This window comes from Brienomyrus brachyistius, chromosome 13 (assembly GCF_023856365.1).
Source record: "Brienomyrus brachyistius isolate T26 chromosome 13, BBRACH_0.4, whole genome shotgun sequence".
Taxonomy (NCBI): Eukaryota; Metazoa; Chordata; class Actinopteri; order Osteoglossiformes; family Mormyridae; genus Brienomyrus; species Brienomyrus brachyistius.
In genome coordinates, this window is record NC_064545.1 from 13,801,806 (window position 1) to 13,815,282 (window position 13,477).

General features: G+C 42.7%; 1 protein-coding gene across 1 annotated transcript in view; it reads right to left on the bottom strand.

Moving 5' to 3' along the window:
* Positions 1-4,808: 4,808 nt before the first annotated feature.
* The window catches only part of LOC125706408 (cyclic AMP-responsive element-binding protein 3-like protein 1), a 33,221-nt gene continuing 24,552 nt past the window's right edge, over positions 4,809-13,477 (bottom strand). Inside the window, exons 9-12 of the mRNA XM_048973097.1 lie at positions 9,953-10,052; positions 9,044-9,170; positions 7,702-7,942; positions 4,809-6,803 (exon numbers count right to left, since the gene is read on the bottom strand). Of these exons, the coding sequence (XP_048829054.1) occupies positions 6,767-6,803; positions 7,702-7,942; positions 9,044-9,170; positions 9,953-10,052 (505 nt within the window). The 3' untranslated portion in view covers positions 4,809-6,766. The remainder of the gene's footprint in view (positions 6,804-7,701; positions 7,943-9,043; positions 9,171-9,952; positions 10,053-13,477) is intronic.

Here is a 13,477-nt window from a genome sequence, read left to right on the forward strand (position 1 = left end):
TGACTTTTCCAACAATGTCATTCTGGTTTTTCTGAGCTGTTGACTTTTTTTCAATAGTTTGATGTTGTAAGGCAAAATTAATAAAGGTAAAAGTTTTTTTTGAAAATGGGTTTTGATTTCACGCTGTTTCAAAAGGGTATGATGTCTTTCTATCGGCACTGTAACTTACTCTGACGGGAATTCCATGATCTAAAAATTTTCTTGTATCCATTCCTGACTGGTACTTTCCAGTACCCTTGTTATGACACGACAATGAGTTTTTCTGATTTTATGGTGTATTTTTTCCAAACCAGCATTTCCAGGAACAGGTGTGTTTATAGCCGTATGACTGCTCACGTGTGATCTCTGTTTAACAAATGATGTCTAAAATCCATCCATCCATCCATTTTCAAACCGCTTATCCTACTGGGTCGCGGGGGGTCCGGAGCCTATCCCGGAAGCAATGGGCACGAGGCAGGGAACAACCCAGGATGGGAGGCCAGCCCATCACAGGGCACACTCACACACCATTCACACACGCATGCACTCCTATGGGCGATTTAGCAAGTCGAATTAGCCTCAGCATGTCTTTGGACTGTGGGGGGAAACCAGAGTACCCGGAGGAAACCCCACGACGACATGGGGAGAACATGCAAACTCCACACACGTGTGACCCAGATGGAGACTCGAACCTGGGTCCAAGAGGTGTGACGCAACAGTGCTAACCACTGCACCACCCATGCGATGTCTAAAATAACATCTAAAATCAATTAGCTGCAACGATTATTACAGTGTATGTGTGCATAGTAAAACAGGTGAGTGTTTTATAACTTTGATCACTCTGTAGTAGAGATGACACTGATCTGATGACAACTATCATTATCAGACTGATACCAGCAACAAATGCTGGATCGTATATCAAAGGGGCAATGGAGTAAGAAACCGATCCAATTTTTCATCAGAGAAAAATCGTGAAAATGCTTGTAACCTTAGTACAACATACTGTAAGCAGAAGTGAGGGTCACATGATGGCTAGGTGTTCAGCAACATATGGGGGTCAGAGTGCAATGTATTTCAGGTTAATCCTGCTTAGTCTTAAGTTTTATTTTTCATTACTTTCTTCATTTTTAATTTGGCAACAATTTGCACTTTGAGAAATATTTCTGTTAATTTTTGTGAAGGTAGTTACTGAATAAAACAAAGGAACAGATTTGTGTAACATGTTGGCTGTGGAATTCTTCATAGTGGCATAGCTTTTGTATGAGCAACATAACCATAACATTTTCCTATTTGCTCAAACAACGCTGTTTCAACACTAAATTCAGAAAGCTTGTCGGGATAATTGAAATATCTTGATACAAGTGTCTCATTTAATTCTTAATAGTTGATAAAGGGGGAAAATATCAGATTGGTATCAGCAGCAGCAGATACTCACAATTTTAATACTGGTACTGGCAGAGAGGTACCTATAAATTCTGGGGCTTCTGACAAAATGTCACCTTGGGGCCCAACTGTTAAATTTTATTGAGAATTTTATGAATTCAGGGGCCTCTATCAAGTGCTGGGCCCCTTTAGTCTGGCAGGGTATCCCTGCCCCTCTGACTCCCCTGGCTATTGGGATTGAATCAGAAAAGTGGAATTGTGCCATTTCTAACCCTAACCCAACATTATGTTCACTTCAGATAAGGAATGACATTCTCAGCATTGACTGAAAACAAAGAGGAGAGGTTGAATGAATGAATGAAATTAATGAAAGTTGCATTTATATAGTGCTTTTCAAGACACCCAAAGTGCTTCACAGAATCAATGGGGAGCCACTTCAATGACTACCACTGCAGCAGCCACCTGAATGATGCAACGGCAGCTGTTCTGCACCACTATGCTCACCACACAGTGGCTAAGGTGGTGAAGAGGCAGGACAGAATTCCCCAATTTGATACAGGGGATGATTAGGGGCCAGATTTGAAAGGGCCACAATGGTAAATTTAGAGCTTTGGAAAACCACCTCTATTCTTTTGAAGGATGCCCAGGGTTCTTTTATGACCACAGAGAGTGATAAGGACGGCACCATTTTTACAGCACAGTGTACCTCTGACTGCATTGGAGCATTGGGATTCACATAGACCACAGGATGGGCTAACCTGTTGACCATACCAACACCGCGTCTTTAACACTCCTGCAGATGTGTTTGCATCGTGTATTTCTGTTATGTTTGTGCTGACAATAATAAGAACATCCAGTTTTAGTGTGGTTCTCACAGACTCGCTGTGCTTGTCCTCACCTCTCCTCCATGGTACAAGATGTACAACATTTGTCTCATCACTTGAGCTGTGCTGTGCGGCTCCGGCTCCTTGCCACCCATAATCTGTTTTATGCACTATTCTGATCTTGTCTGCTGTCAGTAAGTGTGGCTTTGTTGCTGCGAGATCTCTTATGCTCTCTGCTTCTTGTCACTATCTGCGTAACTACCGACTTTACATTTGAAGAGATGTGTCTGATTTAATTGCCAGCACCCCCTGGTGGAAATGATAGGGATAGTTATTGTTTAATTAATTGTCAGACTCTGCTCTTTAAAAAAAAAAAAAAAGCCTACTACCTTACAGTTAATACATACAACCTCCGTTTGCAACTCACATGTTCATCCTCACTGTTTATACTTCTGCATATGGTTATATTAAATATCCAATCAGTCAGTCATATGCCAGCAGCACATGAGTTTCAGCTGATATTCACATCAAACACCAGAATGGAGTTTAAATCAAGTAAGGTGATTTAAGTGACTTGGAACATGGCATGGTTGTTGGTGCCAGACAGGCTGGTATGAGTATTTCAGACCCTGCTGATCGATTGGTTATTTTCACACACAACCATCTCTAGGGTTTATACAGAATGGACTGAAAAAGAAAAAAAAGCATCCAGCCAGCAGCAGTTCTCTGTGCAAAAATATCTTTTGATGTAGTGGTCAAAGAAGAATGGCCAGACTGGTTCAAGCTAATAGAAATGTAACAGTAACTCAAATAACCACTCATTACAAGCAAGGCATGCGGAAAAGCATATCCAAATGCACAACACATCGAACCTTGAAGCAGATGGACTACAGCAACAGAAGATCACATCAAGGGCCTGTACTACAAAGCAGAGTTACTGGCTTATCAGGATAACTTGTCGGATTTAAGATGCAAAATGTAAGTGAACAAATGTGAAGTCCATTTAAACTGTGCCACTGTGTAAATGGACTTCATACAGTATTTTTTCACTTACATTTCATATGTCAACATGAAGTCTCAGAGGAATGTTTCAAGTACCATGTTTAATCTATGCCACCTGGAATGATGGCAGTTCTGAAGACAAAGGGAGTCCAATAAATATTGTCAACTTATGCATCTTAATCAGCTAATTACCAGGTTTAATAGGCGTGTTTGAACTGGGAAATCTGCAAACTATTCTGAATTGGGGTACTGCTGGATTCTGAATTGGGGAACACTGATATATTGTACTGTATATTGTTCGATTGCTTCATGTTTGCACAAATGTTGTGTTTGCCCTCATATCTTGCACTTTATGTTGTGCTGTCTACTGTCTACTGTAGCTTGTTGTTTCTGTGTTCATTCAAGCTAACTGGCTCGTAATCCATGCTGGTTTTTGTAGCTGCATAAGCAGGATCTGTATACAGGTTAGGAAAAAGGAAAATCAGAATTTCCCTTGCTTCAAAATGGCTGATAATAGTGACAGGAACAAACAGTTAATATCTTTTGCAGTCTTAGCCCAAAGCTGTAAGAAAACGACAAAGTACAAAAGGAAATGACTCAGAAGATGTAGCAGACAGACTGCTAAAAGCGACAAGGTCTCCAAAAGACAAGCTCACATCTCAGAAACACCATTTATAAATGACAAGTGAGTTTTTAACTTTGCCTTTAGCTATACATGCTTTAACAGGAATTCTTTAAGTTAAAAATACATTGACATTTTAATAGTTAGAGAAACGTATATTTAACCCAATGCAATAACTGCTGAAAAAGAGCGACCCCTTGTGGCTCCCTTTTCATAAATTTTCCAAAGCAAAGAGATTGCCAAGTGTTTTACACAGTGACAGAGCAGAAGATTTCCACTGCCCTGTCCAGGATAGCAGGGTGGAAGATGAATGAGTGGATGGATGGACAGTGGTAGATTTGACTTTTACTTATTTCTTTTATCGTAAATTAAATTAAAATTAAAGTTATCTTTTACAGGGGCGGCATGGTGGTGCAGTGGTTAGCACTGTTGCCTCACACCTCTGGGACCCAGGATCGAGTCTCTGCCTGAGTTGCATGTGTGCGGAGTTTGCATGTTCTCCCCGTGTCGTCGTGGGGTTTCCTCCGGGTTCCCCCCAGTCCAAAAACATGCTGAGGCTAATTGGAGTTGCTAAATTGCCCATAGGTGTGCATGTGTGAGTGGATGGTGTGTGAGTGTGCCCTGCGATGGGCTGGCCCCCCATCCTGGGTTGTTCCCTGCCTTGTGCCCATTGCTTCTGGGATAGGCTCTGGACTCCCCACGACCCAGTAGGATAAGCAGTTTGGAGGACGGTTGGATGGATGGGTTATCTTTTACTTGTGAGAGTAAATATCTGATCAGGTCAGAATACAAGATGTCACTCAAAATCGAATTGTGCCATAATTTACCTTAAAACTGAATATAGTAAGTAAAACCTGTATCTCCCAATCACTGACTTGGTGTATTGACACACTGGGCTTCCAGGGGGTCTGTCCATTGCCAGGGCACATGCGTCACAAACACATGAATAAAATTTGACTCTAATAGAACATGGCACCATAATAAAAACAGACAACTCATTGCTGATGCAGTTTTATATTTTGCTTCATGCTACTTCTATACAAAAGAATACAAAAGATGGAAAATTAAGAAAGGCAAAAATAACATTCAAACACATGCAGGTTCATGTACAGCGAGTCTGGTCATCATTTCCAAAATGAGCAACGTCAAATACTAAAAACCTTTTGAAATATAAAAATACATCCCCTATTTACAGTTTCCATTTTACTTATCGTATACATGAAGGAGTCAGGAATGGCGAATCAGTTCCTTGCATAGGAAAGCAGTAGTAGAATATATTACCATAAACTTAAGCCCTGGGGACATGACGGAGGGTGACGTCCAAATAAAATGGGTGCAATGGGGGGCTGCTGAGGGGGTGGGTGTCATGGATAAGAGTCATTGTTGGCATTTCACTCAAATAAAAAAAGTCGCAGCACAGATAATTTATGTACCAATAAAAGGAAAAATCCACAAGGAACCCGCAAAATTGACATTTCACATTAATCAATGTTGTGTGAACCGACAGTGAGATTACCTGAAATACACGCATCTCCAGTCACATTACAAGAGGATCAAAACCATCATATGTAGAAAGCATAACTGGCAGAGACTCTTGTTCCTGTCCCCGGCCGGACGTCCACTCACACGTTCACATCATTCTGCACAAACTCTCACATCTGCATACCACCTATTCAGTTAACCAGGAGCTGTGCCGTGCCTGATATATTCCACAAAGGATCATTCATCATGTTGAATGAGGACACTTTCCTGACACCAAAGTTTCCAAAGAAAGACATTTTTTTTTCCTCAAAGGATTTTCATTGACAGAGATTTAAGACCTGGGATACAGGACTGTTTTCAGGAAATTAAATAAAACTACAATACAAGGGAAAACAAATAACACAGCCAATATAACAGTCTAAAATAATGAACAGGTCCTTAACTTGTACACACAATTCAAAATCTATCCAGTTCTGTTTCTAAAATACAGTGTGCATTTTTCTAGTTTGATGCCGTTTGGAATGAATATGCCACAATATTCATATAGCTCTCAATATACAAATTTTTCTTGACACAGAAATAAAGAAAAAAAGCAGTCAAACTGTTTGACAGTTAGAACAAAAGGATCATGTAATCATGACATCACTATTATTTACATGAGAAAATTTTTTGTTTTTCTATTTGCTGCCTAATACAATATATTACAGGTATATGACATTTCAAAATCCATAAAAATACATCTCTTGGCTTTCACATAATAAAACATTAAAGAATTTCCAAAAAAGATAACAAAATAATATTTCTTTAAAAATGTACTGAAGAAGAGCCTTGGGATGAACTACATTCAAAACCTGGAGATGTGAACATACAGAAGCAGGACATTAACACTAGATGTAATCAATTATCAGAAATAGAAACAACATGAAAAATGAGGCTGTTTGAATGGAGCCCGGAACTGGGAATGTAAGCATGCAATCTAACATGGCTGTGGTGTCATACGAAACACCTGCTAACGAATTCGTGTTAAGCAGTTTCGGCCACCTAGAGCACATAACCTGTATGTCACTATAACACACACATCTGTCCAGAGTGCCTCTCTCATCTTAAGGCAGATGTTGCATTGACTCATACAGAACTGAACAAAAAATATCTGGTTCAGATTTTTTTGAGAAATGCCTAATTACATCCCCCCCCCCCCCAAAAAAAAAAAAAAAAATCAAACAGAAACATGTCACTGTATTGTACATAGCAGAAAGTCAGAAAGCATGGAAATAAATATTCGGATATGATTGTCTGCGAAATTTTTGTAAAGAGCCAGGTATCGTGCTTCTTCATCATTGTATTTGGGTGCCTTTTCTTAGCAGCATGACAAAAACTTTCCTGGGCTGAAGGGGGCACTGTGTTGCATGGGATGGAAAATGGTCTAGTTTACAGTCCACATGAGGTGGGTGTCCACCAGGTGCCTGCAGAGGGGCTAGAAGTACTCTGTACTGCCATCAGGGGGTGCTTCTCTGAGGGAAACAGGGGATTCAAAAGCAGAGATACATGTTGACTGCCTTTGAAATTGTAGGAACAATTAAGCTTCAAACTTTTGAAAAGATTCATAATATTTTCAGCTCCAAAACTTTACATGCTTTCCAGAATTTCCATCTTGGATTAATAAAGTTAATCTTAATCTTAATCTTTTATATATCACCATATTTCAACATGCCAATTCATGTGCACCATTCATAAATGAATTGAGAATGGCTCTGAAATTCCAATTCATTTTGTGAATTTGAATTGAATTTGATCTGTGCTTGAAAAAAGGATGCAGAATTGCAATTTAAAGTTGAATTTAAGGAAGCAAAATTAAAATGGAAGTAAATCTAGTCAATTGGAGCGGCACAGTGGTACTACTGCCTCACACCAGCCTTTGAGTTCCTGCCATGGCTCCCTGTATGTGGAATTTGCATCTTCTCCCCATGTTGGTTTCCCCCCACAGTCCAAAAACATGCTGAGGTTAATTGGAGTTACCACAGGTGTAAATGGTGTGTGAGTGGGCCCTGTGATGGGTGGGCACCCCACCCTGCAATGTTCTCTGTCTTGTGCCCATAGGTTCAAGACACCCCTGCCCCCCTCCCATGACCCTGAGTAGGATAAGCAAGTACACAAAATGGGTGGATGGTTCTAGTAAATATGTGTTGTTTGATTGCACTGTCGTTTGATTCTTTGAATTGAAATTAATTAAATTATTATTATTTCCAATTCAGTGGTGTGGCCAGTTCAATTTAAATTCCATTTCATGGAATGTGAGTAATTAATAAATTCTGAATTTTGCAAACCCTGATGCCAAACATCCCCTGCCTTCCAAAAACATGCTCAGCTCACATCAGTCAATATCATAGACCATTACCCCATGCGCCATACCTTTCATAGAAGCGCTGTTCATCACTGGGAAACTCAGAAGCTGTCTTGTTGTAGTCTGTCTGGGCCTGCTTCAGGTACTTGGAGGTCTCATGCTTCCCCTGGGAAGCCTGGGGTGGTCCATCTTCAGCAAATTCAGCAGGCACCCCTTCCCAGTCATCTGTGTTCCCCATCTTTAGGAAATGCCCATAGCCTTCATCTTGCAGGGAGCCCTCCTTGTAAAATAGGAGGCTACGGGAACGGACTGCAGGGACATACACACCAACAGGGGGTGCATTTCAACACATTCTCTTGTACTTGGGTGCCATATGAATGAATTTAACTCGCACGTCTTATTGTAATGCGTAATTGCTTAATATCACTATACTTTTTTAAAATGCAGACCCCCATTCTTGACATCGGCATTGTCTGCATGTAAGCACACTTCCTCAGAGTATTCATACTTCTTAAGTAGCTGCTAATGATCTACAGGAGGACATTTCTCTTTGTTTCTCAGTACAACCTGAAACAGAAAATGTTACAAATCTCCGATGTGCCGATGAAACACTTTGCCCAAGTGTTATTCTCATCTCTAAAAGCTCCTGCTTATGCATTGTGTTATGGTGTTATTTTATGAGCTGGGGTTTCCATGGTGACGGAGGGCTCTCCACCAGTTGGAGCTGTCAGTGAGGCCACATTTTGTTTAATGGGACTGTCTTCGAGTGGCTCTGGGACCCAGCTTCGCTGGAGAAAAACTGAGGACATTGCTGCCACTAATCGAGAGGCAGGTCTGACTAAGAGGTGAGGCAGCGTGCACCGCAGCAGATGAGCGCAAGTATAAGAGGGATTGAAACAGCTGCCGGCGGTGGGGGGGGCAATGCAAGGAGCCCAGCATAATGAGCTAGTAACAATGCTGCTGCGTTGCCAATTTAATATCTGAGCCTGACGGAGATACCTAGGGGAGCCATGTAAAAGATGTATTCATTGGCTTTATTATAAGACATATCTGAAACACTGGCCTGTGCTTTGGAGCTCTCAGGGAGCTAAATCGTCCAGTGGAAGGATACACTCAGCAATGCGTGTACAATGCTGAGTTTTTCTGCCTTGTCACGTGGCTTCCTCTTCGAAGGGGAAGGGTTTAATATAGATAAATAATACCTAGCATGCCTGCTTTCTGGGTAATTTAAAAGAACCACTCATCCAGGGTGTGCCCAGAATCGTGTCTTAGTGCCTCTGTTTCATAATGCAATTGCGACTAAAAGAGGTGATAATCCTGCTAACAGTCTGGACAGGGTGACTCATTTTATTTTAAGCTTAAAGCACTGTTAGTTTTACAGAAACTGGAGGAAAGTCAGAGAAGTCTTACCCGGACTGGCTGTAAAGGCCTCAGCTGAGGATAAAGTGGCGGGCTGCACGGTGTGAGGCGTTGAAGCAAACTCAGGTAGGCACGGCATGAAGGAGCCCAGAACCAGGACAAAGCACAGTGCCACCACCTGGCAAAAGGACACAACTGAGCTGTGGCAATCAAACTGAGGGTGATCGGCAGGCACTGAACTAAAAAAAACTCTAGCAAAATATATTTTAGCAAAAAGAAGTACAATCAGGGTAATGGATCGGCACCCTGTCCAGAGTATACAGTCCCCCAGCCTTGTACCCTGTGCTGCCAGAGACAGGCTCCTGGCCCTTATGACCCTGACCACAATAAAGAATTAGAAGATGGATGGATGAAAGGATGGATGGATGGATAGATAAAGTAGCCAGTGGAATTGAGGTTGAACTAGCAGTGCAAAATTCATACATACTCACGCATACTCACATGCAGCAGTCACACATAATGCCAGCGTGACAGAGGGCCAAAATGTCGATTGCTACCATTTAATAAAGATAGCGGAGCAACTCTGCAGTTTGCTAGCAGATTTGTATTCAGAACAGAATCCTGATAAAGTGGCATTTATGTTTTAACACTGGCAGAACCAACCACTAGTTGTTCAGCGTAATGAACAACACATAATCTCCATAATGCCCTGTTGGCTGTAAATAAATGGGATTTAATCATTAGCCATTAACATGAGCATAAAATAAAAACCAGGGATAATGTGTTTTGTGAATATATACTTATGCATTAAGTTTAAAGTAATCCTAGTGTGTCATTTGTTTGGATAACTCTGACAGTTGAATGTAATATGACAGGTTGTTTGTGGTCATGATGAGAATTGTGATACACGTTGAATCATTCAGCCTCGGCACACTTTTCTGTGTACTTTGCAGTATTTACCATAAGGCAGGTCCCGGTCTGTGTGGAGGCCACCTTGCATGAGCGAGGAACCTTCCCAGCTACCAGGAACTGAAGTTTATGGAGCTGCTGGAGCAGAGATCTGTGGAGGAAGATGACAGGCGTGTGTGGCTTGCACAGACTACTTCTTACATTCTATAATTAATCAGAGAAAAGTTCATGCTTGATAAAATGGCTAGCATCTACTTTCGTAAGATTTGTGCATTTGGGGGGTTTTGAGGATTATTTTGTACAATTTATGTTAGCAGAAGAAATGAAGTTGGATGCTGAATTCTGAATCCTAGCCTAGTTTATATGACGTGAACTCCCTTGGTAAATCTGGATTGCTATGTGAATATAATCCAGACGCCCAGAACCCACTGGTTTGTATTCAAATGCAGCCATGACAAAGGGCTGAGCAACAGGCAATGCCAAATCTCAGAGCTACAGTGACCTCATTCAGTCCCACACAGAGGCCAGTGGCAGCAAGGAATACAATGGACACACAGTCACATGGACACAGTCACGGCAACACCTGGGTAGGTGTGCCCTGCGATGGGCTGGCCCCCCATCCTGGGTTGTTTCCTGCCTCGTGCCCATTGCTTCCGGAATAGGCTCTGGACCCCCCGTGACCCAGTAGGATAAGCGGTTTGGAAAATGGATGGATGGATGGATGGATGGATGGAATGCATGTGTGAGTGTGCCCTGCAATGGGTTGCCCCCCCATCCTGGGTTGTTCCCTGCCTTGTGCCCATTGCTTCTGGGTTAGGTTCCGAACCCCCCGTGACCCAATAGGATAAGCGGTTTGGAAAATGGATGGATGGATATTCTGAAGATCTGCATAGTTTTTAAGAAATATTTTATATTCTTCACTGTGTCAAGCCCAGCTCGTCCGATCCTCGTGTGTGCCACGCCCCCACGATTATCCACGTGTGTGCCACGCCCCCCTGATTATCCTCGTGTGTGCCACGCCCCCCTGATTATCCACGTGTGTGCCGCGCCCCCCTGATTATCCACGTGTGTGCCACGCCCCCCTGATTATCCACGTGTGTGCCACACCCCCCTGATTATCCACGTGTGTGCCACGCCCCCTGATTATCCACGTGTGTGCCACGCCCCCTGATTATCCACATGTGTGCCACACCCCCCTCATTATCCACGTGTGTGCCACACCCCCCTCATTATCCACGTGTGTGCCACGCCCCCCTGATTATCCACATGTGTGCCACACCCCCCTCATTATCCACGTGTGTGCCACACCCCCCTCATTATCCACGTGTGTGCCACGCCCCCTGATTATCCACGTGTGTGCCACGCCCCCCTGATTATCCACGTGTGTGCCACGCCCCCCTGATTATCCACGTGTGTGCCACGCCCCCCTCATTATCCACGTGTGCTTCCCCAGTCGTTCCCAGCTGTGTCTTCTTGTTTTGTCTTTGTTCTATTTCAGTCCACGTCTTGCCCTGTCGTTTGTCCGTCATTGATGTTAGATCTCGTTGATCTGTCCTGCCCGTAGTCTTCTTCCCTTATTAAATCCCCAGTTTTCCCCCTATTGCATTTGCCTGCCTCGTCTTTCCCTGCCTCCTGCCCACTTACCTGCCTGTCGCTACCCGCAAACCCTGACACACTGTATTGCCAAAAGTATTGGAATACCCCTCCCAGTCATTGAACTCAGGTGTTCCAATCACTTCCATAGCCACAGGGGTATAAAATCAAGCATCTAGGCATGCAAACTGCTTCTACAAACATTTGCGAAAGAATGGGCCACTCTCAGGAGCTCAGTGAATGCAGGCATGGTACCGTGATAAGATGCCACCTGTGCAATAAGTCCATTTGTGAAATTTCCTTGATACTAAATATTCCATGGTCAACTGTTGGTATTATAACAAAGCAATTGGGAACAACAGCAACTCAACCTCGAAGTGGTAGGCACGTAAAATGAAGGAGTGGGGACAACGCGAAGTCGCGAACTGTCTGCAGAGTCAATAGCTACAGACCTCCATACTTCGTGTGACCTTTAGATTAGCACAAAAACAGTGCATAGAGAAGTTCACGGAATGGGATTCCATGGCTGAGCAGCTGCATCCAAGCCTAACATCACCAATTGCAATGGAAAGCGCTGGATGCAGTGGTGTAAAGCACAGCGCCACTGGACTCAAGAGCAGTGGAGATGTGTTCTCTGAATCCATCTGTCCGGCAATCCGATGGACCAGTCTGGGTTTTGTGGTTGCCAGGAGAACGGTACTTGCCTGACTACCTTGTGCCAAGTGTAAAGTTTGGTGGAGGGGGGATTATGGTGTGGGGTTGTTTTTCAGGGGTTGGGCTTGGCCCCTTAGTTCCAGTAAAAAGAATTCTTAATGTTGCAGCATTCAAATTTGGACAATTTCATGCTCCCAACTTTGTGGGAACAGTTTAGGGATGGCCCCTTCCTGTTCCAACATGACTGAGCACCAGTGCACAAAGCAAGGTCCATAAGGACATGGATCAGCGAGTCTGGTGTGGAGGAACTTGACTGGCCTGCACAGAGCCCTGACGTCAACCCGATAGAACACTTTTGGGATGAATTAGAGCAGAGACTGAGTGCCAGGCCTTCTCGTCCAACATCAGTGCCTGACCTCACACATGATCTACTGGATGAATGGGCCAACTCCATGTTAAAGCCTATGTATTAAGAATGGGATGTTGTTAAAGTTCATGTGTGTTTAAAGGCAGGTGTCCCAATACTTTTGGCAATATAGTATATATAAAATAAACACGTAGTCGGAGAAGTTAGTCAGCCACCCGACATTCCACATATTTTTTGAAAATAGAGACACAGTCCATTCAGACAGGTGGTCACCAACTGGCAGTCTGCATCCAGACCAAACTACAATTGAATATGGACTGCATGATCGATCCCCCCTGGCCAGAAACCTTATATGTACACAGCTGACCTTGGATTTGAGTTGCTGATGGAATTTGGCATTTGGAGACCACAGCTTTAGACCCTGCTCTTGTACAAGGCAGTGTGACATGCAGTTTTTTACCACAAGAGGGCGCCCATAAGCTGCCAAGTCAATGCTACACTAATACTGTCTGACAGGTACTTCCATACTACAGGAACAAAGGCAAGAGGCAAAGATTACCTCTAGGGTTGTTTTAAAATATAAATATAGAGCATTTCAGAAAATTCCTTGAACTACAGTTTCATTTGAAATGATCTATCAAGCATGCATTCAGTTCTACAAATGACAAACGAGAGAAAATTAAATTAAATGAAAATTAAACCTAGTCATGCTAGCTGAATGAATCCAGAATATAATTTATACAAATATGCTCCTTAAGGTAACAGCTACAGAACACTGTTCCTCATATGTTATGGATAAACATTAATGATTAACAGTGAAATGGATAGAGATAAAAAATATTGAGTACACTTCTGCTAATACCAGATCTAATTAGCTAAGAATATACATTTAATCGAAACTAAGAGGTATTATTCCTACCAAAGACAAATGTGTTGCCAGCAGAAAAACTGTCCTGACAATG